Below are 25852 nucleotides of genomic sequence, written 5' to 3' on the forward strand. Positions count from 1 at the left end.
TTGGATACCTCTGTAAATGTATTCCAGTTAGCTCTTGCTTCATTGAACCTGTTTTGGGAAGATGGACTGCGTGGATGGACCTATATATGTTAGTGAGGTGCGGAAGTGGTCACTGCCATATGGGTCAGTGCCCACACCCCACTCGAGATGAGGAAAGAGAACTGCGGAGCCAATCGCCAAGTCAAGATATGAGTATGTGTTGTGTCCTATGTTATGGTATGTAGGCTGTTTATTGTTGAAAAGGCATGCTCCTGAAGATGTAAGGAATTTCTCTATCACGCGACCTCGGGCATCCGCGCGAGAAGAGCCCCAAAGAGAGTTGTGAGCATTAAGGTCGCCTGTAAGGATGTATGGTTCGGGCAGCTGGTCAACCAGCGCCTCGAAGTCGGAGGTCGTAAGTGCAACATCAGGAGGAATGTATATGGAGCATACCGTTATCAACCTATTAAATATTATTGTGCGACCGGCTACAGCCTCAAGGACAGTGTTCAGAGTGACAAGGTGGCAGGCTAAGGATTTCCAGGCAATTATGGCCACACCGTCAGAAGATTGCGTGCAGCCATCCCTGACATTCCTGTATATCAAGTAACTGTTCAAGAAAGTTGTGTGTTTAGAATTCAAATGTGTTTCCTGAACACACATTACACTTGGCTGATAACCATGCAGTATTTCGTATACATCGTCTAGATTATTCAGAAGGCCTCTCCATAAAGTTCCATTGTATTATGTTTTCTCTTCCCTTTATGATGTGTTCGGAGCTACTGGAGTTTCTGGAGCTATTGAAGCTATTGGAGCTACTGAACTTTCCTTCACATGGAGTGTGACTATTTATGTAGGGTCTTTCGGGGCTTGGACTCTTGGAAGGGGTTTTCTGGCCTTCTCTACTGACGTGGACGTCGCAGCTCGTTCCTTCCGCTGCGATGAAAGCCGAAAAGACGTCGCTTTTCGTGAAAGTTTACGTTTCTTTCCCGTGTCCGTCTCAGTGTTCTTAACAAGCGCAACTTACCCTCAGAAGAATGCTACACCAACTAGCCCGACGTCAAGCTTTTTTGATGAAAGCCGGAAGGGCTCGACGTCCATGTCGTCATCTGAAGGCAAGGGGGTACCCAGCGGACTGGGCCCCCTTGACGTGGTACCCTTTCGGGTGTTCTTTGCCTGCGCTGCCAGTGCCGAAGGCGTGGGGAGCACCACAGATGGAACAGGCAGTGAGGTGGTGGAGGGGGTCGCTGCGACTGCCTCCGTCTCCATCTCCGTGCCCTTGCGTGTGCTTTGGGCCGGTGGGGAGGAAGCAGTGGATGCAGCGGCATCCCCAACAGACGTTGTTGCCACCACAGCCACAGCCGCTGCTGGGTGAGCGAGCGGTGCAGAGGCTGGTTGGGCTGCCTGGGGCAACCCTGGCGGCGGCAGGGGCCGGACCAAGTCCGACTCGTTGTACTGGGTCCCTGCCAAAACCAGACGCCGCTCCGCCCCCCGGCGAGCTGCGTCGGCGTACCTGCCTAGAGGGAAGGAGGCGAACCTCTTTCGCTCCTCGGGGAAGGTGATTTTCTCGTTTACTTTCAAGGCAATAATCTGTTTCTCTTGTTAAACTTCTCACAACTTCTGGAATAGGCAGCATGCGGTCCCTCGCAGTTCGGACAGGTGAAGTGCTCAGATTCACAATTATCGGTTGGATGATCTTGTGATGCACATTTGGCGCACGTCAGTTTCCCACGACAAGAGTTGGTGCCGTGGCCAAACCGCGTGCACTTATAGCCGCGGCGTGGAATTGGCACGTAGGGTCGGACCGGACATCTAACGAAGCCTGCGTTGACCGACTCAGGAAGTGTTCAGCGGTCAAATGTCAAGATGATGTGTTTGGTAGGTATGATTTGATAGTTTCGGCGTATGGTTATTCGCCTCACTGCCGTCACGCCCTGGTCATGGAGGCCCTCGAGCAGATTGGCTTCAGTTTCACTTATAAGATGTGGATCAGAGATAACGCCTTGGCAGCTATTAAGGCTGCGATGAGGCGTGATCTTGATGTCAGCATTGACCATGCGCGTTTGTGAAAGGAGGTTTGTGGACTGCTGTTTGTTGTCTACCTCACTCAAAAGTTCTCCCGTTTTCAGTTTCTTAGCCTTGTACGACTTTCCGACAAGGCTTTCAAGATACTTGGAGATCAGAAACACGGACTGGGAAGTGATTGGTTCTGTCTTATCAAGAGATTCCATGATCAGAAAGCGGGAGAAATTATCGGGCTTTGGGAGTGAGATTGATTGCAACGGAGGAAAAGATACTTCGGTGCGGCCCCTTTTCTGGGGCCGATCACGTTTGGGGGGGTTGGAAAATGCCATACGATACATTGGAAAGCAGGGAGACGGGGGTACTTTCTCCTTTGACCTTACCCTGGTAGTCAAAGAGGTCCCGGAGCTCCCTGCCTGGTAGACAGGCAGGGAGCCCATCGGCCGGAGCTTGACCAAGGCTCCGACGGCCACCGTTCACGACTTCTAACCCTTCACCTTTCAACTTCTAGCCACGGTAGGTAACAACCTAAGTATGGGGGCTCGGGGTACGCGGTGTCGCCACTCACCGTCACCAAGATCACTCAAGGTGCCCCGTGCGGGGGTTTTGTTGATTGACATTTTTGTGCTTATAACGTGTGTTTCCGTCTGTTTAAAGAATAACGGGAGGTCCCCCCTACAGTTTCTGACTCTGAAATCTTGTATTGTACACACTCTTATTGTAACCCAAATTAAAATAACTTCAAATTCAAATTCAAAATTTTGTTCAACTGATGTTCGCCAGTTTAAAAAACGAAGTTGCAGAGAGGGGATCCTTTTCTTCTGTTTTCTTTTCTCTTGCTATCTCGAATAGTAAGATAGCTGTTATCAATATATTTTCGTGTGTGCGAGTTCAATTGTGTTCCTCGTTGCGTTTTTTATGTGTATGCTGTATTAGGTTACACGAATGAAATTGTATACTGTGTGTGACTATGTACCACTTTACTTTTATGTTCAAATCTGCGCCGATCATTGCTGCCAGTACTGGGCCAGCCACCTCGTAGAGCTGCTTGAAACAGCAGCTTCTTGTGATTAGCTCATGCTCTGTAACAAAAGGAAAATAAAGACGTGATAATGATGGGAAAAAAACCTTCCGATGACGCGTCCGATGTTCTACGAAATGAGGTCCAAGAGCGGTTAAACTCCCTTGGTGCTTTTTTTGTCTTCATATGCGTGTGTCTTTATTGCGTTTCCGGTTCGTGCCAGCGCCGCAGCAACACATCGGATCGGGGTTCGAGGGTACCTTCTTTTAATGCGTACTATTCTTGTGTAACGCATTTTTGCGTAACCTATTGACGCCCTGCATTTCCACAATGATGCCGATTTTGCGAAAATTCTACCTGTAATCGTTACGATAGTGTAAATCGAGATAAATGGTGGAAAAAATTGAAAATCCTGAGGGCCTTTATGAAGCAGAATTGGCTCAGAGGCGATGGTTAGTGCGGCTGTAAGAGCGGTCCTTCTGAAAACCGAGCCACACAGGGTGGTATTACGGCTCCTTTGCAAGCGAAGTTCCCAGCTGGTATGGCAAACAAATCTCCATCGGCGATACTGCCACACGTTACGGAAAACACGGTTTCTTGGCTGGGACACACGACAGAATATTCGGCAGAGACCAACCTCAGCACTGAAGCATCTGACGCACAGGCCATTCATGTCTCGGTCGGGTGAATCGCATACTGGCGGCAGCAAATTACCACAAACAACGTTGACCGAAAGCCCCCGCCCAAAATGGTTTGATGAGAACACGGAGTCCCCACCGTACACTGAATGTAATGTTGGAGCCCGCCTATGGTACCCAGCGCTGTACAACATCCAGAAGGCCGAATTGCATCACCATTTCCTCACACAAAGAAGGCCCGGCGTAAGGAGTTCTCACCGTTCCCAGACGTGAACATTACAGTGTGCTAACTGACACAATGACCACCGTATCAACAAATGCCTGAACACGCAAACCCGCCACTTCCACCAATCATAAGTTCCACGGACCTTCAGGAGGAGTTCTGGTGTCTTGGAGCAATTCAGTTTCCCAACCAAAACCTGCAGGCGCTAGTTTTCCCAAGGGTGGTTATTGGGAAGTGAGGCACGACGAAGAGGGGACAGCAAGCAGCGGTAAGAAGAAGGCGGTCGACGTGGGACTGGAGTACCACGCTGACAAGGCTGGGGGAACCGTGAGGCGGCGAACAACGGTGAGTAGGAGGGACATGTGCGCTTCTACGAGCACTGCACTGCGGGCGTCACTGCGGGCGTCACTGCGGGCGTCATCCCGCTCATCAGGAGCGTACCCTCGGCGCTGATTCTGTTGGCGTAGTAAGCAAAAGCGGGCAATGTGGCCCCCAATTCCACAGTAGTAACATACCCTTTGTCATGTGTAAGGGCACCACCTGAAAGGGGATTTATCAAAACCCCTCAAGAAAGGTGAGAAAGAAAACGATTGGCGAGCCTGCCAGGATAGATTTAGCCTCACCAAGGATATTTATATGATATTTATATTTATATGATACGATGTTTATGTGAGGCCCAGTCGCGCGACTCACAAGCTGTCAGAACGGATTTTGAAGGTTGTCGACGTTGGCTCAAACACGAGGCTTGGAGAAGGAGCAGTTATTTCAATTGGACGAAGATACTGGAAATGAAAAGGAAAGTATTGAGGCGAAGAAGTGCATTAAAACTGGCAAAGTTTTAGCGAGAGCATGCAGAGTTAACGCAGCGCTTATGGGAAGGGTAACGCAGAAAGAACGGTGAACGCGCCGCACGCGAGAAACAAAGCCCGCAGATCGCCGACGGCGAAGCAGCACGTGCGCTTGGAAGAACGCAGGTTGTAGATCACGATGAGGCACGTGATGTAGAGAGAATGAGGTTGCACCATCAACGAGGCTGCAGGGAAAAAGGAATACAGACAAAACAATTGTTTCGTTGCGCAACCCGTTCACGAGAAAGGCGCGTTGGAACGCGAGGCACTGAGCGGGCCGGATGTGGCAGAACCGCACGCCAGGCGTTTGGAGATGAGTGCACCAAGAAAACGACAGGCGGGGCAGCTTTCTGCTGCCTAGTAGCTCCGTTGAGCCAGTTGGTTTTATGGTTTACGGTCTCCGGGAGAGTATTAGTTGACACTGCGGCACCTGCCGCTCAGTGCACTGGTACGAATGGCGCCCGGCAAGAAGGCTGTAGTGCGTGGAAATGGTAATGGGTGGTGATAGTAGCCTCATCTTCGGAAAGGCCAGTGGGAAGTGGTCAGACAGTGAAGCGGGAAGCTCGACGACTGAGATTATAAACGCTAGAGAGGCTTAACCGCCTCTCCCTCCCTTTAACTCTGTCTTGTACATTAATAAAGGTTTTCCTCCTGCTCCTCCTAAACGCTGGCACTAGGGCACAGCCAACTGCCGGTATTTCAGACCAATCAGGACAGTGCGCTGGGATCCAATGCTGTGCAGTCGAACCAAAACAAAAAAAGGAATCGGACCGGGGCACCATGAATGAGCCAATTAGGGTAGGCCGCGATCAAGCCCAGCTGGATTAAAGGGGCCCTAAATAGGTTTCTGAAGGTCTCCATTTTAATCGCTCAATCGCTAGAGTACCCTTCACGACAATGTATACCAAATATTACACCTCTGCGTAAAGCAGGGGCCGCACAAACACTCAACAAAGGTGCCTTCTTTCTTCCTTGCTCACCTACCGCTTCCTTGCCGCTACACTGCACCCCTCTGACGTGCGACAGAGCGCTTGTGACGCACCCGTGTGACGCACGAAAGAAGCTCTCAACAGTATGGCTGCGCTATTGGTGGGCACCGTGAAATGCTGTAGCCAATCAGCGTACCCGGCTATAAAAGAAAAAACGCGGTCGCGCGATGCTCCTGCACCGGCGGCACGGCGTATGCACCGGCGGCACGGCAGGGACGAATGTAGATTGTCGCCATCGGTTACACGAGCTTAGCCGAGTTTGTAGATACAGCGCGTCGTTTACAAGGTATGAATAACGCTGAAAAACACTGAGCATCTCTGCGGGCACAAACGCCCGCTACACGCGCGACCGCGGCAAGCATCTACCTCCACGGTATACAAGCAACCCACTGTGAGGTGTATGCACGATAGTCATACACCGCGGCAGCTAAAACTTGTCACCGCCCGCCAGAGCGGGACTATTGCTGAAAATAAGTTTGCAAATACAGTCGAACACGGATATATCGAACTCCAAGGGGATCGCGAAATAGTTCGATATATGAAAAATTCGATATAAAAAATATGGGCTCTGAGACCTCACCTATGGCGGACGATCACTTACCGATCGTCGCATTCAAGAATGACAACTAATTCCGCACTCACGACGCAACAGGACGCTTTAATTCCGTGAAAAAAAAATCGCTGACCTTGGCCTGCTTCTTTATCCTGGAAATGAAATTAAAGACGCTGGTCTCGATCTTTTCGAGGCTGCACAACTAGAAAATTCCAGCAGTACGCTGCGCCTTCGCACACCATGCACAACACGCACGCAAAAGAAGAACAGCGCGCACGTACCACAAGAACTTTGAAGGTAACAATTCCAAGGCTCTCTGAACGGACTCCAACAAATCGCTTGCGATGGTCATCTCCGAGAGAAACAGTGATCTCCGAAAGGTGCGGGACAACTCGCCAAACAGCAGCAACAGCAGCAAAATGCAAAAGAAGGAGGAGGCCGTCAGCGCCTTCGTTCCCTCTTCCTTTTCCCGAGACGACATCGGGGGAAGACAGACCCAGAGAGAGAGAGAAAAAAATTCTTTTTCGGCAAGCCGGGGAACGTACGCAGCCGAAAAAAAAAAAAAGAACGTACGCAGTCGGGGCATCCTTACCTCACACTGTCACATTTTCCGAGCGTTCGGGCTTGTGTGCCTACGGAGATGTAGCATACCGGGCTCCGTTCGCTAACGCTACGGCGGCCGGTAGCGGGGCCCGACTGGGCAAGCGCAAATTCGTTCCGGTAGGGGGGATTAGTTCCGCGAGCCAGTATTCGCCATGCCCGCGCATTCCTCCACATCCTTCTCAACCTCAATCGGGGGTGCAGCAACCGCCGGAGGGCACCTTCCAGCTCGCGAGGCGTTCGATATACCCAATGTCGGGAAAAATACGGTTCGATATAAACGTACGAATTCCTATACTTTTACACAGAATTTTCAAGGGGATAATTTATGAGTTCGATATAGACCATAATTCGATATACCCGTGTTCGATATATCCGTGTTCGACTGTACGTGAAAGGGGGTGATAGTGCACTGAAAGATTGCGCGGGGGATAGTCGTCGTCGCGGCATCGCAAAGCAGTATCTGGATAACTGCGGCGATGCTAAGCTTTTTCCCCTACCTCGGTGGAACGAGATCACCGCGACAGCGCCGCATGCCGAAACGCTAGCGAGCCGCTATAGTCGTCGGTGGCAATCTTCAATTATTATCGTAAAGGAGCATGTTGAGTTTGGAAGCCCCCTATCTTGCCTTCGAACGCTCGTTTCCGCCGACGCGAGCACGGCCGGCGCGAGGAGCCGTTCGTTGCGGGCTGGCCACCGACCGACCCCGCTGAGCGGTAGGAGATGTAGTAGGCGGAGCTTGGCCGTCGTCTGCTATAAGAAGCGTGACGTACCGCCGAGCGGAGCCAATGGCTGCGCGCTTCTCTACGCAACCCTGTTTCTCTTGGTGTCACCTACCAGGTCGTGCGCCTGGTCGGTGGCGTCTCCGCTTCCACAGTGCTTTGGAGGCGCGGTGAAAGAGAAAATGCGCCAGGCCTTGTGGCGGGCCCTTTTTAATGAACGATAACTCGGCTAATACTGAACGCTTTTAAACCATTTTTGCGGCAGGACGTTCTTTGTATAGTACTCCATTGATAGCGCACGTAACATCTCAACCTTTGGAACCCTGTTTAGAGCCCCTTTAAAAGCCGGGCGCACAAAGAGAAGGGGGGAGCCGATGAACCGGGAGGGGGAAGCAGCACGTGAGCTTCAAGGAACAAGCCAGGGGGACACGGCCAAGCAACCGACCATGCCATCTGTTAAGTTCGGGCTCCGCATGTAATTAATGAAGGCCGCCGGTGGCTCATGTATTGGCGTCGCCTCCGCTGGTAGCTACGATCCTGTGTCCCTTTCATGTAGCCGCACGGACGCCAAGTTCGGAGCCGCGGAGAGCGTGTGTTGTGCCCCTCCTTTTGTGTGTCAAAGGACCGGGGTGCTTAGCCTGAGTGCCTCTGTCGCGCCGGAGGTGGCTGGGTCATTCGGCATGACAAGCTGACGGGAAGCTGAATGACGGTGTGTCTCGTAGTGTCGAAAAGGCGCGCGGTGTAAGTTTTTGAGAATCTGCGAAGCCGGCGCCGGGCGCGCTCCGTTGACTGGTCGTTCGCCTCGAAGATTTTGCTTGGGCCTGAAGCGCCTCTTCCCTGGCGACAGACGGCAGGCGGCGGCGTACTTAGTCTGGGAGGGGATTAGCGGCGACTCCCGCATTGTCCCGACGCGCGCGCAGCCGAGGGGTCAAGGCAGACGCGGGGGGAGGGTAGCCGCGCGAAGATCGCCCCAAGCCCTCGGCTTGGCTTTTTGTGCAGATGCCGCCCGCTGAACGTAATGTGTGTCCACTTAGGCCACAGATGTCCTGTATTTGCTTGTCGGGTGCTATGGCGTTCGTGAGAAACGCACTATGAGTGTGTAAGAGAGAGTGTTAGGTCACGTGACCGCAGGTGGGGACATGTATGTGATTGGCTGGTTCCTGTGGCCAATCAATGGTTTGTAATAATTGTTTTGAAAGGTTTTTCTCTCTTTCTTGAACGCCCCCTTTATTGGAGGCGGGGTTTTTGCTATCAAAACCGGAGTGTTGGGTTTTGTCGGGGGTCGGTCGAGAGGGGATCTAGTTCAGTATAAATCTCGGCCGAACAGGCTGCTGCTGTCAGAGTGACAATGTAACCGTCACTCTGACCTGATGTAAACTTGGAGTAATGTAAATAAGTGTAAATAAACCTAATATCCAGCAAGGAAGGCAGGCCTCATCCCTCAGCCGCTCCCAGCATCGGTCGGCGGTCATCGGAGCGAGTCGAGATCGTCCTCTCGGCTCGCGCATCAAAAGAACATAACTATTTCGTCTCCATCAGTTCGCCAAGAAGATGGAGAGGCGAAATTTAACTCCATCCGAACCTGGGCGGGAGTCAGCCGACTTCGCATCGGCTGCTCCATCCTAGGCGCACCACGAACCTGTGTCTTCGTGGCCCCAGCGGCGGCGGTCGAGCGCCTGCGGCCAAGGTCCACGCTCCCTCGACCTTCGTTTCGACGGCCCCCAAAAGGCTACGTTAAAGCCGAGGCTACCTGGGAACTCCACAGGCAGCGGCTACAAGGAGGTAGCCACAGAGGAAACATCAGGACGCGCGGAGCCCACGCCGTCCAAGGAACGACCGAGCGCATCAAACGCATCAACAAGAGACGACGATGGCCACCACCGAGCCGCGGCCACAAGGGTGCGACACATCAGCGCCAAAGACCGGGGTAGGCCAGTACAATAGGGGCAGAAGGACTAGTCCCAACTCTGGACTAGTCGTTGTAGAAAGAGTACTAAAGACATGGTGCACATGGTTAGTAACTTAAAGACAGGGGTCCTTGGATTGAAATGTATATGAATTTGAAATGGTTTGCCAGTCATCGACCAAAGTCAAAATATACAAATGACATTTCGGGAGCACTACGGCTTCCTTGTTCACACGGAAGCAACCGGCTGGACGTCCCCGGTTCATGTAGCACTCAGCACCGTTTTCAGTGACTTTGCATAGATAGGAACCAAATTAACAGATGTATAGCGCAAAAAAGACGAAGGACAAAGAATGCACGCGGACGAAGCGCTTCGTCCTCGTGCATTCTTTGTCCTTCGTCTTTTTTGCGCTACACATCTGTTAATAATGATCGACCAAATAGCCCAACAACGTACTTTACTAGGATCCAAAGTTCAATCGTTCCTGTTTAGCGTGTTGGACGTTGTCTGCATGATTACTGACTCGGGTTTTCGACGGGCTGATACATTTGTTTTTCGTTGTCATTATCTTTGTTTGGTTTCAGTTAATCTGATTGGCCGTTTCCTACGCATGCTCGGCGATTTCGTTTGTCAATACCTTAACCTTCCGTACGTCGTTTTGGTGTTCTTGCAGGCGTCTCGGGTAGTCCTTCGTCTCGCCTATGTAAACTGACGAACCGTCGGCGGAGGAAATTTCGTAAACGCCCGGGTACTTTTCGCGAGGCAGCTGCTCTTTCCCGTTGGCAAGCTTGATCTGCATCTGGCTCTTGGGGACATGCGCAATATTGACGCCGTGTTTGCGGAAAAGGCGTGCATGCACTTCGCTGATTCCTGGCGAACGGGGACAGGGGCTCTCTTCCTTTCTTCCCTTTTTCCGCTTTCCTCAGACAAAGGCTAATTTGTTGGTGCCAATCGTTTGCATGTATTCATAATAAAAAAATTCCCCCGCATTTCCCCGAGGGGGAGAATGTGAAAGTGCGAATGCACGGTTGTCGGCCCGCTTGCGGCGCTTGCGCTCGGCCCCCGCAGCCCACCGCCTCGCCGCCTTCTCTTCCATCTCTTCCATCGGGTTTGTAGTATCACGTGTACACCACGCAGTTATCAAGCCGCTATAACGCCGCTGAGTCGCCAACGCACGCCGCTGACGACGTAGTTTGAATGCGTTAAAGATATAAAGCGCTTCACTAACACTGATATCACCGTCGCGTCCGTGGCTTGGTCGGTAGAGCGTCGCGCTGCGGCCGCAAAGCCCTCGGATCGAAACCTGGCGCCGGATGCTGTTTCTTATTAAATATAGAGGAGCACTGCGGACGCCGACGCCGCCGCCGCCGCCGACGCCGGCGGTGGATTGTTTGGGGTCGCTTATAAAGTGCATTCGCACTTAAAAAGTATGTAGCCGTTTCTTTGCAGGTCAGTTTCGGTTCTTGTCATCTCTTCGCTTTTGCCTTTTTTCCCCAAAGCGGAAATAAGGAAAAAAACGAATCGAACCCTGTCCGTATTCGTCAGGAATCAGCGAAGTGCATGCGCGCCTTTTCCGCATTCACGGCGTCAATATTGCGCATGTCCCAAAGAGCCAGATACAGATCAAGCTTGCAAACGGGAAAGACCAGCTGCCCGGCGAACAGTACCCGGCGTTGTTTACGAATTTTCCTGCTCCGATTGTTCATCAGTTTACATAAGCGAAACGAAGGACTTCGCGAGACGCCTGAAAGAACACCAGAATGACGTACGGAAGGATTGATTGAAGGATTGATTGAAGGATTGATTGATTGATTGAAGTATTGACAAACGCTATCGCCGAGCATGAGAACGAAACGGCCAATCAGATTAACTGGAACCAAACAAAGATAATGACAACGGAAAAGAAGGCATCAGCCAATGGAAATCTTGAGTCACTAACCATCCACACCACGTCCAACACGCTAAAGAGGAACGATGGAGCTTTGGATTCTATCTATGCAAAGTCACTGAAAACGGTGCTGAGTGCTACATAACGCGGGGACGTCCAGCCGGTTGCTTCCGTGTGAACAAGGGAGCCGTAGTGCTGCCGAAATGTAATTTGTATATTTTGACTGCGGTCAGTGACCCGTAAACTCTTTCAAGCATGTTTCCTGACCATACTGTATGCCGTCAAACCCTCGACTACATGAAGTACATGAACTTTATTCTAGCAACTTTTCGGTTTTGCTTCGAATTGTATTGTTTAATTTTTACTCTGAGGTTTCATTGCGCATCGAGTGTGTGCAATCGATTTCGGGAGGGCTTTTTCAAGTGTGCATTTAATGTGTGTTTTGTCAAACGCGTGAATAAATTTTCTGCGTCCATCTCTCTGAAATCCTCGAGACAACCTCACCATCCGTTCACGTGACACCATTCAGTCCCGAGGGAAAAGCTGGTGGTCGGGGCGCACGTGCACGCAAAACGTCTGGGGAGCCCAAGCGGGAACGATGGCCGTCAAATGTCCGTGAGCAGCCCGAAAGCGGAGGGGATCCGATGAGAAAAGGGTGTTTTGAACTGCGTATGACATCCCATAAGGGGCAGCAGGAGAAAAATGTGCGGGTCCATACACCGTCATAGACCCCAGCTCTTCCTTAATTAGATCCCGTAGCGGAGATGGGCTGTGGTGGCCGTTATCACGTGGGAGACACGACGAGCTACGGTTCTATTGCTCCTCACGAATGATCGCGCGTAACCAAGTACGCAGGTCTGTGTCCCCATCCAGACGACCCGGCTCTGGCTGCAGACGAAGAGACTGCAACAGATCGAACCGTCGGCAGGTCGCCGGCACATCGCTGACACTTATGGGATTGTGGAAAGTGAAGGCGTTAAATGCAAATGAAGCAATGCTCTTCAAGATGCGCCGCACCTTATCAGCCTCTGGCATGCAATTCTCCACCCGGCGGCAGAGGGCGAGGAAGGCCTCGATGTAAAAAGCATATCTTTTGTCGGTACGTTGGACGCGAGAATGCAGCTTTTTCTAGGCGCTATCGGTGCGAGATTACGGGTGCCAAAGATTCGGCGCAGACGCTCGGTAAAGGTTGTCGAGTATATATATATATATATATTTATATATATATATATATATATATATATATATATATATATATATATATATATATATATATATATATATATATATAGGAAATGAGGGGCTGGTTGAAAATAAGACAGAAATAAGAATTGGCAGTCAAGAAGACCTCGGAAAGCAAAGGGGAGGATGCAGTAGCTCAAGATAAAGAATTTGGAAAATAAGATAGTGGAGAAAAAATGCCCCCCAGGTGGGATCCGAACCCACGACTACTAAACAGCGCAACAAAAACACGGACTATAGCTGAGGTACACAGGACGGGCGCTGACTTCCAACTGATCTTTTATTGAAAAAAACATATTTATACCCCACACACCTACACACACGTGCCATAAATGCACACAACAAAACAAGCAATTCATCACAGCGGTGCTATGACGCGCCACACACGCTCTAAAAATTCCCATTAGAACACACGCACTTGAAATGATAAAAAGCCCTCTCAAGACATGACACACGTGTTGCGCCCCTAGATTACTTTCTATGTAGCGTTCCTACCCCCTTGTAAAAAATCAAGTTCCTTGGCTGACAGAGCAACCGAAGGTACGCTGACGCAATTTTCCCCCAACCTAGCAATTTTCGCTGCCTCCACTGCTGCCTCCAGATGACAAGGGAGATAGTGGAGGCAGCGAAAATTGCTAGGTTGGGGGAAAATTGCGTCAGCGTACCTTCGGTTGCTCTGTCAGCCAAGGAACTTGATTTTTTACAAGGGGGAAGGAACGCTACATAGAAAGTAATCTAGGGGCGCAACACGTGTGTCATGGCTTGAGAGGGCTTTTTATCATTTCAAGTGCGTGTGTTCTAATGGGAATTTTTAGAGCGTGTGTGGTGCGTCATAGCACCGCTGTGATGAATTGCTTGTTTTGTTGTGTGCATTTATGGCACGTGTGTGTAGGTGTGTGGGGTATAAATATGTTTTTTTCAATAAAAGATCAGTTGGAAGTCAGCGCCCGTCCTGTGTACCTCAGCTATAGTCCGTGTTTTTGCTGCGCTGTTTAGTAATGATGGATAACCAACTCGCCCAATACTGCACTTTGCGAACCCACGACCTCCAGAATACCGGTCTGGTGCAATAACCACTACGCTACCGGCGGGGCTACTTTAGCCTCCACTTTCTGGGGTATTTATGTTCAGGTGTTTTTGTTTCCTGCGCTTGGGGGTGGTAGCCAGCGCCACTCGGACTACTCGGGGTAAAGGGGACCTTCTTTTTAACCCCCGGGCCGTGACTCGAGCGTCTACGACATGTCGAAAGTGGTCGACCAGCGTTGAACCCTCTTAAGCTCCCTATGGCACCAAGACTGCCAGAACAGAGAGCCGAGTGGCACTGGCTACCACCCCCAAGCGCAGGAAACAAAAACACCTGAACATAAATACCCCAGAAAGTGGAGGCTAAAGTAGGCCCGCCGGTAGCGTAGTGGTTATCGCACCAGACCGGTATTTTGGAGGTCGTGGGTTCGGATCCCACCTGGCGGGCATTTTTTCTCCACTTTATTTTCCAAATTCTTTATCTTGAGCTACTGCATCCTCCCCTTTGCTTTCCGAGGTCTTCTTGGCTGCCAATTCTTATTTCTGTCTTATATATATATATATAGTTGCAAGAAACAGTTTCTTGGACACCTGTCAAATGTATGAACAAAAGGGGACACACGTCGCAAAAGGAATGGCTTTTAACGTGTCGGCCGGAGGACCCGCCTTCGTCAGAATAACAGCCGTGGCTGTTGTCAAATAGCATATAAGGGTGTTCACTGAAGCACCACATGAGGGCGCAAATGATAACATCCAAGTAACACAATGCAAATACAATGTATCAGGGCTTTGTGCGACAATCTCTTGGCTGAAGTACACCATCATTATAAGTGCGACGCGTGCAATATTGGAAGTCAGCTATAGCATGCGTGCGTACGTGCAAGAAAAAGTGGGGGAGTAATATTGAATACGGTCAATGATGCAAGCAACTCAGTTTTCTAGCGTTTTTATTAAAACCACGTGCGATTGTATTGAATTTCAATATAAGAAAAGATTCTCCCACCTCCCTGTCATGATGCGCTCGGAAACCGGATTCAAGAATCGTGGCTTTAATATGTTCGAGTGAATGGCCAGTGACGTTCGCATGTTTTGACATTGGAAGGTGAGGAAGTACGGATATTTGAGGTTTCTGATTGCTGAACCGTCGCCTGAAGGGCGTTTTCGTCTCGCCAATATTCTGCAATTTACAAATGTCACACTCAAGGAGATAAAGCACGTTGCGCGTGTCGCAGGTATAGTTTCCATTTATGTTGAAGCTGAAATTTGATGCAGAGCTTCTTGCGCTTAGTGAAGTGGTCATGTGATTGCACACCTTGCAACGCTTTTAAATGCGGAGCATTTCTTAGGCTCGCCAACTCCTCCGTCCATAGGCGTCCGCAGCTCATGCCGTCACGTCGAGGCGCAGGTGCGCGCCTCTCCCACTACCCTCCTCGCTCTCAACAACAGCTGCGCGGTGCGGCAGGAGCGCGTCTGCGCGCGCATGCGCCGTAGCTGCCCCGTGCGCCTCGTCGCTCTCAACAACAGCTGCGGCGGTGCGGGGGGAACGCGTCTGCGCGCGCATGCGCAGTTGTTACCCCGTGCGCTCCGTCGCGCTCAGCAGCAACAGCGGCAGGTGTACACGTGATAGCGGCGTGCTAGCGGCGTGACAGCTGCGTGACAACAGCGTGAGGGGGGGGGGGGGCGTGGAAAGGTCGCGCCCTTGTGTACGGAAGTGCGCGCATGCGCGTCACTCCCCCATAGTCCTCTTCCTCGACAGCGCGCGCAGTGTATATAAGCGGCGGAGCGCGCGTTCGAACTTCAGTCAAGTGCGTCTTTGCTTGCCTTTCGTTTGGCTCCAGATGAAGTATAAGCGATGGAAGCAACAGTACCGTCAAGTAGTGCGACACAATCCAACAGCAGCGTCACTCTACTCGTTGAAATTAAGCATTCCAAACCCTCCCCACATCCAAACGGTAACCACAAACTACCCAATTACGCAACTTTCACGCAATACAACCACCCCTATGCGACGCATTTACTCGAGTTCCCCCCGTGGGAAGATGCGGGCGGGCGACTTTTTTAGACGCGACGCATCTCAGCCATGACCCTCCTGCGTCGTCGTCGCGCCGTCCGTCCGCATCCCTCCTCCGTTCTTCTCTCCCACAGCTGTGTGCAACACTCTCACTCCGGCTCATTGGCATACCACAGCTGACGCGCTTGTTTGGGCGCGCTTCGCTGCGTGACGCTGCATTAACAACTGCTCCGGTGCGCGCAAGTGCGCGCATGCGCGACTCTCCTCCATTGTCTCCTCTCCTTGAAGCGCTGTGAATATAAAGCGGGTATCGCGCTGCGGCGGTTCAGTCAAGCGCTCGCTCTCGCACTTGACGTGATCTTGCTTGACTACTTCGTGCTTGACTTGATTCTTCCGATGAAGACGTGATGAAGACGTGATAGAAGCGATGGTCCCTTCAGTGAGTGGTGTGACACAACAATTACGCCCATCGTCCCGCGTATAGGAACACCCGCATGTGATGGAAATGCATCATACGCGTTCACAACACGTTTCACGCGATTTAGAGAATCAACCCAACGGAAACACCAATTGAACCCCCCTAATGCGTCGCATCACACCAGGGTTCCCTCGCGGGAAGATGGTCGTAATTTTTTGTCGCAAGGATGGCAGCCAGTTGTCATTTTAGGTTTGTGTTTGGACGATGTGAGCAGGCCACGTAAATTGCGGGATCTTGTGTAGGTTACAAGCGATGGTTCCCGGAAAATTGATTTTAATCGTTCGCTCTGTAGGAGTATGTTGTGATGCTTTTTTAATATGGCATTTACAATTTGCGCAGGCACGGAGAAGGTAACAATTAGGTTCGTAAGGGAGTACCCCGGCTGTTTCGTTTTGTTGCGTAAAATGTTTTCGCGGTCATGGCTAGCAGCACGTTTAAGGGCGTCGTCAATTATCTGTGGTGGATACTTCTGTTTAACTAAAGCACTTCGAAGCTGAGCACAATTGGTATTAAAATGAGCTTGTTCTAGAAATTTATCGTAAACAAGCCCCCTTTAAAAGAAACCTTTCAGCAAAAAAAATGTCGGCAATGCAGGACCTTAAATCCCATTACGATATTATTGTCAAGCCAGCCGATAAAGGTGGCGCAATTGTACTACTGAACAAAGTTGAATATGACCGCGAAGCGTCCAGACAACTTGGTGACAGCTCGTTTTACAAGCGGCTTAAAGAGGATCCCACTGCGAATTTTAAATCCGTTATTACGAGTAAACTAACAGACCTGGTTGAAAAGCATGAAATTCCGCCTTCCGCCCTGGAATCACTCATCCCACTGAGCCCTGTCGCGGGTCGTTTTTACCTTCTTCCAAAAATCCATAAGGTAGGAAACCCCGGTCGGCCGATCGTTTCCGGCATCGGTACGGTTACAGAACTAATCTCCCAATTTGTGGATACAGTGATTAACCAGATTCCTCTACCTATCCTGTGTGATGTCAACGATACTAACCACTTTTTATCGGATATTGTCGGTCTTTCTGGCCCCCTGATTCACTACTGGTCACTTTAAATGTGGCATCCCTTTACACCAGTATCCCGCACGCAGATGGTACACGGGCAACACTCCATGCCTACAATGAGTCGGTCTGGGAAAAAGTAATTGGCAGCTCCACTTTGGTCACCCTTTCAAAATTAGTACGTGAATTTAACAACTTTGAATTCAATGGCATTTATTACCTTCAAATTAACCGGACCTCAATGGGCACACCCATCGGCCCTAATTGTGCGAATATTTTCATGGGTGTACTCGAAAACGAATTAGTGGCCAGCCGTTCGCTGAAACCACTGTACTATCGGCGGTTCATTGACGACATCTTGATGATTTGGCAGCACGGGGAAGCTCAGCTGCTATCTTTTATTGACGATTTTAATAATGCTCATCCATCCATTTTGTGAGCCTTACCAACGCGGACTAAACGATTAATTTTCTGCTCTGAATCTGTGTAATGGTCAACTGACTAAAAAAGTTTTAGGAAGCCAACTGACAAGCAACAATACCTACATTTCAAAAGTTATCATGTCAAGCACTCCATAACCAGCATACCCTATAGTCAGGCGCTTCGATTTAGAAGCATATGTTCCGAACACGCTGTTTTAATTCAAATTTGCCCAACTCCGCAGTGCATTAATTAAGCAGAAGTACCGACCCGAGATTATCGACGACGCCATTAAGCGCGCTGATAGCCATGGCCGCAAAGCACTTTTATGCAGTAAAACAAAAAGGCCGGTTTACTCCCATACAAACCTGATTCTCACATTATCCGCGCCTGCACAAAATGTAAATGCCATTCTAAAAAAGCACCATAACATACTGTTACAGAGTGAGCGATTAAATTCAATATTCCGAGAACCACCACGCGTAACGTACAGAAGATCGCAAAATTTACGTGACCTGCTTACATCATCCAATAACAAACGTAAAGTGCCTACTGGCTCCCGCCCTTGCAACAAGCCACCTTGCAAGGTGTGCAATCATATGACTACATCCATAAGCGCAAGCAGCACAGCGAATAACTTCAGAGTAAAGATAAATGGGAACTATACTTGCGACACCAGCAACGTGGTTTATCTACTTGAATCCGATGTCTGTAAAATCCAGTATGTTGGCGAGCCCAAACCACCCTTCAGGCATCGGTTCAAAAACCACAAGGCTCATATCTCTACGCTACCTCACCTTCCGATATCAAAAGCATGCCAATGTCACGGGCCACTCATTTGACAATATCAAGGCCACGACACTTGAGCCTGGCTTTCGTACGCATCATGACAGGGGTGCCGGCGAATCCTTCCTTATATATATGTTTGATACAATAGCAGATGGATTAAATGAAAGCGCAGGAAAAATTAGTTGCTTGCATCAGTGACCGTGTTCAATGTTGCTATCCATTTCTCCCTCCCCCAATTTCTGTGCGCGTGAGTGCTTGACATTACTGATTTCCGATACTGCATTTGTCGGACTTATTATTATATTGTATTGATCTGATAAGATTGTAGCATGGGGCCTCGGTATATTGCATCCGAATTGTTTACTTCGTCATCCCCCCACGTGACCCCCTCTACCTCAGCCATCATACGCGCTGCCCATCCCCACGAGGCGGAGGAAGCTGCAATTGCCCTGGCCACCACCCTCCACCCCACCCCTAGCCTCATATTAACGGATTCACAAACGGCCGTTAGAAATTTCTGCAGAGGCATCATTTCGCCCCTCGCGCACACAATTCTCTGCTCCCACCCCCCTCCTGAACGCACCATCTCCCTTTTGTGGACTCCTGGCCATGTGGGCTTTGGCGGCGTGGAAAAGGCACACCAGGCGGCCCGAGCTCTGATACACCGGACCCCTCAGCAGAGACCCCTCCTCGCTTCACATCCCCCTCCTCACCTAGAGCCACTGCTCACCTTCCGTGAAATCCCACTCCATCACAGGCTTTCACGCACCACCCTTCCACCCCCTCACCCCTCGTTATCCCCCGTTGAATGATCCCTCTGGAGACAGATCCAAACCCATTCCCTCCCCACTCGATCCATCTTCACCCACATATCGCCATCCCTCTTTCCCACCCCCACTTGTCCACACTGCGGGGACTACGAAGACACCCCCCGCGCCATCTGGCACTGCCCTGCCCTGCTTACTCTTCCCTTACCCCCCCCCCCCCCCCGACTCCTGGCTGTCAGCCCTCGCGCGCTCGGACGCCCAGTCCCAGTGCGCCTTGGTCGACAGGGCTCGGGCGTATAGAGCTGCGCTTCCGCGGCTCCACCGTCCGAACTAACTTAGCCTGACCAGGAATAAAGCGTGTTTACCTCTCTCTCTCTCTCTCGCTGCCCCAGAAATGTACAAGCTTTGCAGTCGTTGTGTCAAGCTGGGCTCACAGCGAGGCGAAACTAGTGGCCCCTCCTAAGTTATTTATACGTGGTTATGTTTGGAAACGCGGCAAAGTTTTCTGTGTGGTTATGCTACGAGGCTAGGCCCCGTTTCCGGCCTCGTGTGTCGTTAGCCCCCCAATGAGTAATGAACAATCGGGTATTAAAATATGTACAATGTACCCGTGCCCACCGGCTTTGCGGTGGAGCTCCAACAGTTACAGCGCAGGGAGCAGCGGGATGAGCGTCTGCTCAAAATTTTATGAACTCGTTGTCTGGGCACCGTTCAGCTTGTGTGGTGTGGCGTGTGAGACTAATTAGGATGTTTATTATTGTATTCGCTTCTAGGCCTATTGGCGTCTTGTATTTTGGCATTATTTCTCCACCTTGCACCATCAAAATTGCGCCACTCGACCGCAACAACCCATAGAGGGAGCAACCCCGCCACCAATTTCGAAAGCCGTGCTTGCACCACTTGTATCGCGCCTCCGACAGGTGGCCAGACGTGTTCCACGCGAGCGAGGCGAGGCAAAGCTATGGTAAGGCTGTGGTGGTGGCGGGAACGGTGGCATCAGCGCAACGCGAGATTTTCTTGCGCACTTTCGCCGACGCAACCACCAACTTTTAAACAGCATCGCTATTCATGGATCATTCGGCATTAACCATGGATCCTCTCATCCGTACTGCCACCGCGTGACATCTTTGGTTGAGTGTTGGGTTTCAACCCCATCCTGGCCCCAGCTTCGCACCATCTTGGCCTGCACGCGATCGTCGGGGGTACGCGGGCCAAGTCGGGCAGCCCCAGCCCCGCTGCAACCAGCCATCGAGATCCCGTCCCCCACCAAGTGTCGCCACCCGATGACCTACCAATCAAGACCAGCCGCCATCCCGCCGCGGGGGCTCAGTGCTCAGTAGCTAAGGCGTTGTGCTGCTGAGCACGAGATTGTGCGCTCGATTCCCCGTGGCGGCTGCTTTTCTGATGTAGGCAAAAAGCAAAATCGCCCGTGTGAACGAGATTTCGGCGCAAGCTAAAGATCCTCAGGTGGTGAAAATTATTCCGGAACCATCCACCACGGCGCGCCTTATCGTCTGCGTAGCGTCGGCCCGTTAAACCCTACGATCAATACGAGCCGTAAACGCAGTGTCCCCAGCCGTCTGCGACGTGGCTCCGAGTAGCCATGCCTACGGGCCACCGCTAATCAGGGGCCAGACATCACCAAGGAAATGATTGTCAACCGTGACGGCAAGCGCTTCACTGCTCAATGTCACCCGCACCGCAATACTATCCCTTGCGGGCCTGGGATACCTGTTTTTGTCTGGGCATTACGGATCATCTAAAGAGCACTTCATATAGAGGTAGAAGATGAGTTTGAGAGAGGGTTTGAGAGGCACGAAGAATTCCACTCGCGAACAGGCTGAAGAGCGCTGATTGAAGAGCGCCCTAACTTTGGCGATCTGTTTAATATTTGGCGCTAACGGGGTGTTTCAGTATCACTCAGAAAAAAAGGCGTTCAGTTACTTACGGAGGATGTGAATTAGGAAGTCACGCTCCATGGATCCGGCGGCATTCATTGCCACACATTTGTAGAAGCCTTCGTGCAACAATTTGGCTGAGGCAACATTCAGTGAGTCTCCTTCGGGAGAAATCTGGATGCCGAGGTTGTGGAGCACCGTCACCTTGCGGCCGTCCTTGCGCCATTCCAACTGCGAGAGAAGCAATGAAATGGCACGCGGCCAGCAACCACGTGTCCGTGATGAAAGCGCCGCTATTGCTTGATCTGTGCCGCTCGCCACGGGCACGCTGAGTTGCGAGCGAGATAAAGGGAGCCACACTCTCTCCCCTCGCTTGTGAGCTCTCTGCAACGGGGTGCTTTCAAGCACGTGCATCGGGTAGCACAGGAGGAGTTTTCTGAGTACACAGGACCGCCGGATTTTCCTTTATCCTCGCCATATACAGCTTCGTATTTGAGACGCAAATCAAGGCCATTGCTGCTCGCCAACACAGAACTGTAGTATAAGCGCAGAGTTACCGCTGTTGATGTGAGTGCGCAGTTCGGTGGCAAATCAAGCATGCGTACCGCTGACTTGAAGTGGAGGCGCAGCAGCCCCAGTAACTCTCAGTGAAAAACTGGAAGTAGCACACAGCGTCGTTCAAATGGGCATTAATGCTTTCGCATTCAGTCCGCACAAGAAGTGCTTACGTGTCCTCGGGTTTATTTTTTTTAAAATAAATGACCGTCAGCGGATATCATGCTTTTCAGAAGTTATTAGAAGTCTGGTCTTGTCTTCTTCACCATGCTGATTTATTTATTGGTTTTTATTTATTTACAAATACTGCAGGCCTATTTAAGCGGCGAATTCGCTCCTCTAAATTTCCATTCTGGTTTAGCCATGAGCTGCGAGGCGCGCTTCGAAGAAAACGTAAATTTCACCACTTGTTTAAGGCCCACAATAACCCGTCTGCTCTCGCTAGCTTCAGAGAATGGCGCTCCTCAGTGAAAAACCTCCTTGCCCGGGATAAAAAGATGTTTACGGACTACTCTGAAGCATCTCTTACCCACTCCCCTCGGGAGTTTTGGCGGTACGTCAAATTCCGCACACGTCATGCACGCGAAAGCATAACCCTTCAGGATGGTGACAAGATTGTGTCTGAGCCTGAAGGCGTGTGTGAACTTTTCGCACGTCATTTTTCTTCGACATACTCGACCTCTCACGACAGCGGCAGCGAACTGGATTTCGATTCTCACGGTCCTGTACTGCCAATCCCCAACGTAACCGAAAACGATGTTGTGTCCGCCATCCGAAAACTCCCATCGAAAAAGTCGGCAGGTTGTGACAGCATCCCTTGCTTCATCCTGAAGAGTTGTTGCGCTGTTTTTGCCCCTTTGCTCTGTCACATCATACGTATGTCACTGGTTGAGCAACATTATCCAACTGACTGGAAAATTGGTTCCATCTTCCCTTTGCACAAATTCGGAAGGGCCACAATCACAGCAAACTATAGGCCAATCTCTCTTCTGTCTTCATTTTCCAAAGTCTTCGAAAAGGTCTTGCATCGATACCTTTTATCAGCTATGCATCCACTAATTCATTACAACCAACACGGCTTCATGCCCGGAAGGTCGGTAGATTCAAATCTTGCCTGTTTTCTAAACGACATCGGCCCTCCAATACTGTCTCGCCAACAGGTAGATACAGTATATTTTGACTGTAGCAAGGCCCTCGACATTGTTAATCACGATCTACTACTTCGCAAATTGTCCGCATACGGTCTTTCCCTTGAGTTCTGCCAGTGGTTCGGCAGCTACTTAAAAGGCAGGTCCAATTGTGTTAGTTACGAAGGCGCTACTTCCCGGCCCTTCCCGATGACCTCAGGGTCGCCCTCTCCTTTTTAACATTTTTGTTAATGACATACACCCCGCTATTAAACACTGTTCGCTCTCCCAGTATGCCGACGATATGAAGCTCTATCGCACTATTTCTTCACCTTACGATCGTGTACTGCTGCAAAATGATATCAACGCAGTTTCTGCATGGTGTGACTGCAACTATCTAAAACTTAACCTCTCGAAAACCATCGTAATTTCATACACTCGCAAGTCTTCCCCGCTCACTTTTACGTACTTGCTGCTTGGTGAACCTGTAAAACGCGCTACCGTAGTGCGTGATTTGGGCGTAATGATGGATGCGAAACTGCGCTTTAACGCGCATGTGAACTATCTGACCAACTCCTGTCTCCGTACGCTTGGCGTAATTTCCCGCGCGACCAGGGATTTCACCGACCGATCATGCTTTGTTTCACTGTATCGCGCTCTCATTTTGCCCAAGCTCGACTTTGCTAGTGCAATTTGGAATTGTTTAAGCCCTTCGTCCTCCCTTCGACTAGAAAGGATTCAGAAGCGCTTTACTAAAACCGTATTTTCTCGCCACTCTCCTATGAGCCGATATGAGCACGGTGGGCTTCTGAAGATGTTGAATTGAGAGGAGCTATCAGCGAGGCGCTCCAAGCGCGACCTGGCTTTTCTGTTTAATTGTATTCACTCGAAGTTCGACTGCCCTTGCCTCGTAAGCTCTGGCCATCAGCGAGTGCCAAGGAGACCACTACGGCCGCATGGATGCTTTGATGTAGACACATCAATGAGTTTGGCACCAGCCAGCCGGTGCCAGCTCACCTATAACAGTCTGTTTCCATCTCCTACGGACATTTTTGCAGCGATTTGGTACTGTTTAAGCGCTCTCTGAACTGTATGATATTTTGAATACGCATGCTGTGGAGAGGTCGCACCTGCACTTCTCTCCCTGCTCTCGTGTTTCCTCACATACAGCGCTACCTTGCCCATGTTCGTACGTGTTCTCCTGTGCATACTCCAGACACGTCCTCCGAGCCTTTACCGTTCAAAAATGTTTGTGTCTCCTTCGATAACACTACACTTTGTATATATCTATCTGCACTTCCACATTTACCAATTTTTCATTTATACGCTGCCCATATTTGTACTGTTTGTATTCCTTGTACCCATGCATCTATGTATGTTGCCGTTCGTATTCTTTGTACCTATGTGTGCGGTGCATCACCCGAGAAGGCCCTGTGCTGTTGGTGAGCACTTCAAATAAATAAATAAGGGCCCAAGCAGGACCGGCATAACATCAATGTGTACACAAAAATACACATCAGCACACAATTTATTGCATGGCCTCAAGGTTTGCAAAGTTTGAGGGCGATAGCTGGTTAATGGGCCAGATTTAGGGAAAATCCCCATGGTGGCATAAGTTTCTGCGAAGGAAAGTTTGACACTCACCTAAACGCAGCCATACGGCTGCAAAGGAAAAAAGCTCTACATCTTTCTCAGAAACTTCACAGTTGAAGAAAAATTCGTCCTGGTCCAGGATTCGAACCCGGGACCACCGCTTGACCGCAGCAGTCGCTCTACCAACTGAGTTAACCACGAGGCTAGTCATTTGTGGCAGGGTAGGTTGTGGGTGTCAAACTTTTCTTTGCAGAAACTTACTCCATCTTGTTGATTTCCCCTAAATCTTTTCGATAATTACCTGTCCTTCACATCGAGTTGATCAATTCGCTCTTGCGCTAAAAACGACTAGCCTCCTGGTTAACTCGGTTGGTAGAGCGACTGCTCCGGTCAAGCGGTGTTCCCTGGTTCGAATCCTCGACCAGGACGAATTTTTCTTCAACTGTTAAGTTTCTGAGAAAGCTGTATATCTTTCCTTTGCAGCCGTATGGCTGCCTTTAGCTGGGTGTCAAACTTTCCTTCGCCGATAGCTGGTTACCCTCTGTTATTGTTCGAGGGAAAAGGAGTATTTGAATATGTTAGTTTTGGTGTAGTAGTGGGTAAATGGTTAGAGGTGCCTATTTCTTGGCAGCTGGGTTGTGAATGGCTTCATGTAACGGCCAGGTTACAGGGATAGTTTGCTGTTTTTGAGTAAAAACAGACATTTTAGCCGCAGCATTTTTCTTCGAATTTGCAGGGTAGGAATTCCATGTTTCTTTATCAGGTCGGTAGGGTAGTCAATTGCACGATACTTAGAATGTATGAGCCGGGCATCTTTACGTTGGATCTTCCCAAGCGCATCGATATAAATTTTTTGTGTAAGGGTGCCAAACCGAACATGTGAACCCTAATTTCGACCTTATTATTGAAGTATAAGCCAGGAGCCTAACGTTAGGATGTGCATGGCGCAGTTTTTGTCTCAACAAATAGAGTTTACGAAAGGTGGACGAGCAGCTGCATCAACTGCAGAGCGCTGTAGGGGGTCGAGCCATCGTAGTAGCTCGCTCGCTGTAAAGGCCCTTAAATTTCAACCAACTCCCAGAATCAGGCGGCGCAGAGAGTTTACGGGTACGGGGACGGAGGACCAAGTATACGGGGAGTTCACGGACCCAAGGACAACCTCACAGCTTAGCCGTCGTCCCGGCGTCTCACACAGTCGTCTAAAAACAAGCACTTTATATAGTCAAAACCGTTCAAAACAAGAGAAATGCTGATGCGTGTCATACACCTCCTCGTTGTTTAGCGCAAAGAAAACTGCAGGTACAATTGAGGCAAAATACATGTAATTAAGCGACATTCTCCGCGTTTATTTAGTTTACTCGTTGTGTTGGTTTCTACAACAGCAATCGGGAAAAAGGGGCAGTGCAAGAAAAAAAATGGCACGTTCCAAACTGCGGAGTAAGGCGTCGGCACGTTCGGCATGGAAACCACGCACAAAAAACAAAACTCCCGCTCGCGCCGTTTCAAGCAGGGGGCGAGCAAGCACTGCGAAGGCGGGAAATTTCAAA

The 25852-nt window shown here is 50.3% G+C and overlaps 1 protein-coding gene across 1 annotated transcript in view; it reads right to left on the bottom strand.

The window, feature by feature from the left end:
• LOC144140606 (hemicentin-1-like) overlaps positions 1 to 25852 on the bottom strand; it is a 351863-nt gene that overhangs the window by 80062 nt on the left and 245949 nt on the right. Inside the window, exon 5 of the mRNA XM_077672311.1 lies at positions 21081 to 21261. Coding sequence (XP_077528437.1) covers positions 21081 to 21261 — 181 coding nt within the window. The remainder of the gene's footprint in view (positions 1 to 21080; positions 21262 to 25852) is intronic.

The sequence above is a fragment of the Haemaphysalis longicornis genome, unplaced genomic scaffold (assembly GCF_048455015.1).
Source record: "Haemaphysalis longicornis isolate Haplotype H1 unplaced genomic scaffold, Haemaphysalis longicornis Haplotype H1 scaffold_1, whole genome shotgun sequence".
Taxonomy (NCBI): domain Eukaryota; kingdom Metazoa; phylum Arthropoda; class Arachnida; order Ixodida; family Ixodidae; genus Haemaphysalis; species Haemaphysalis longicornis.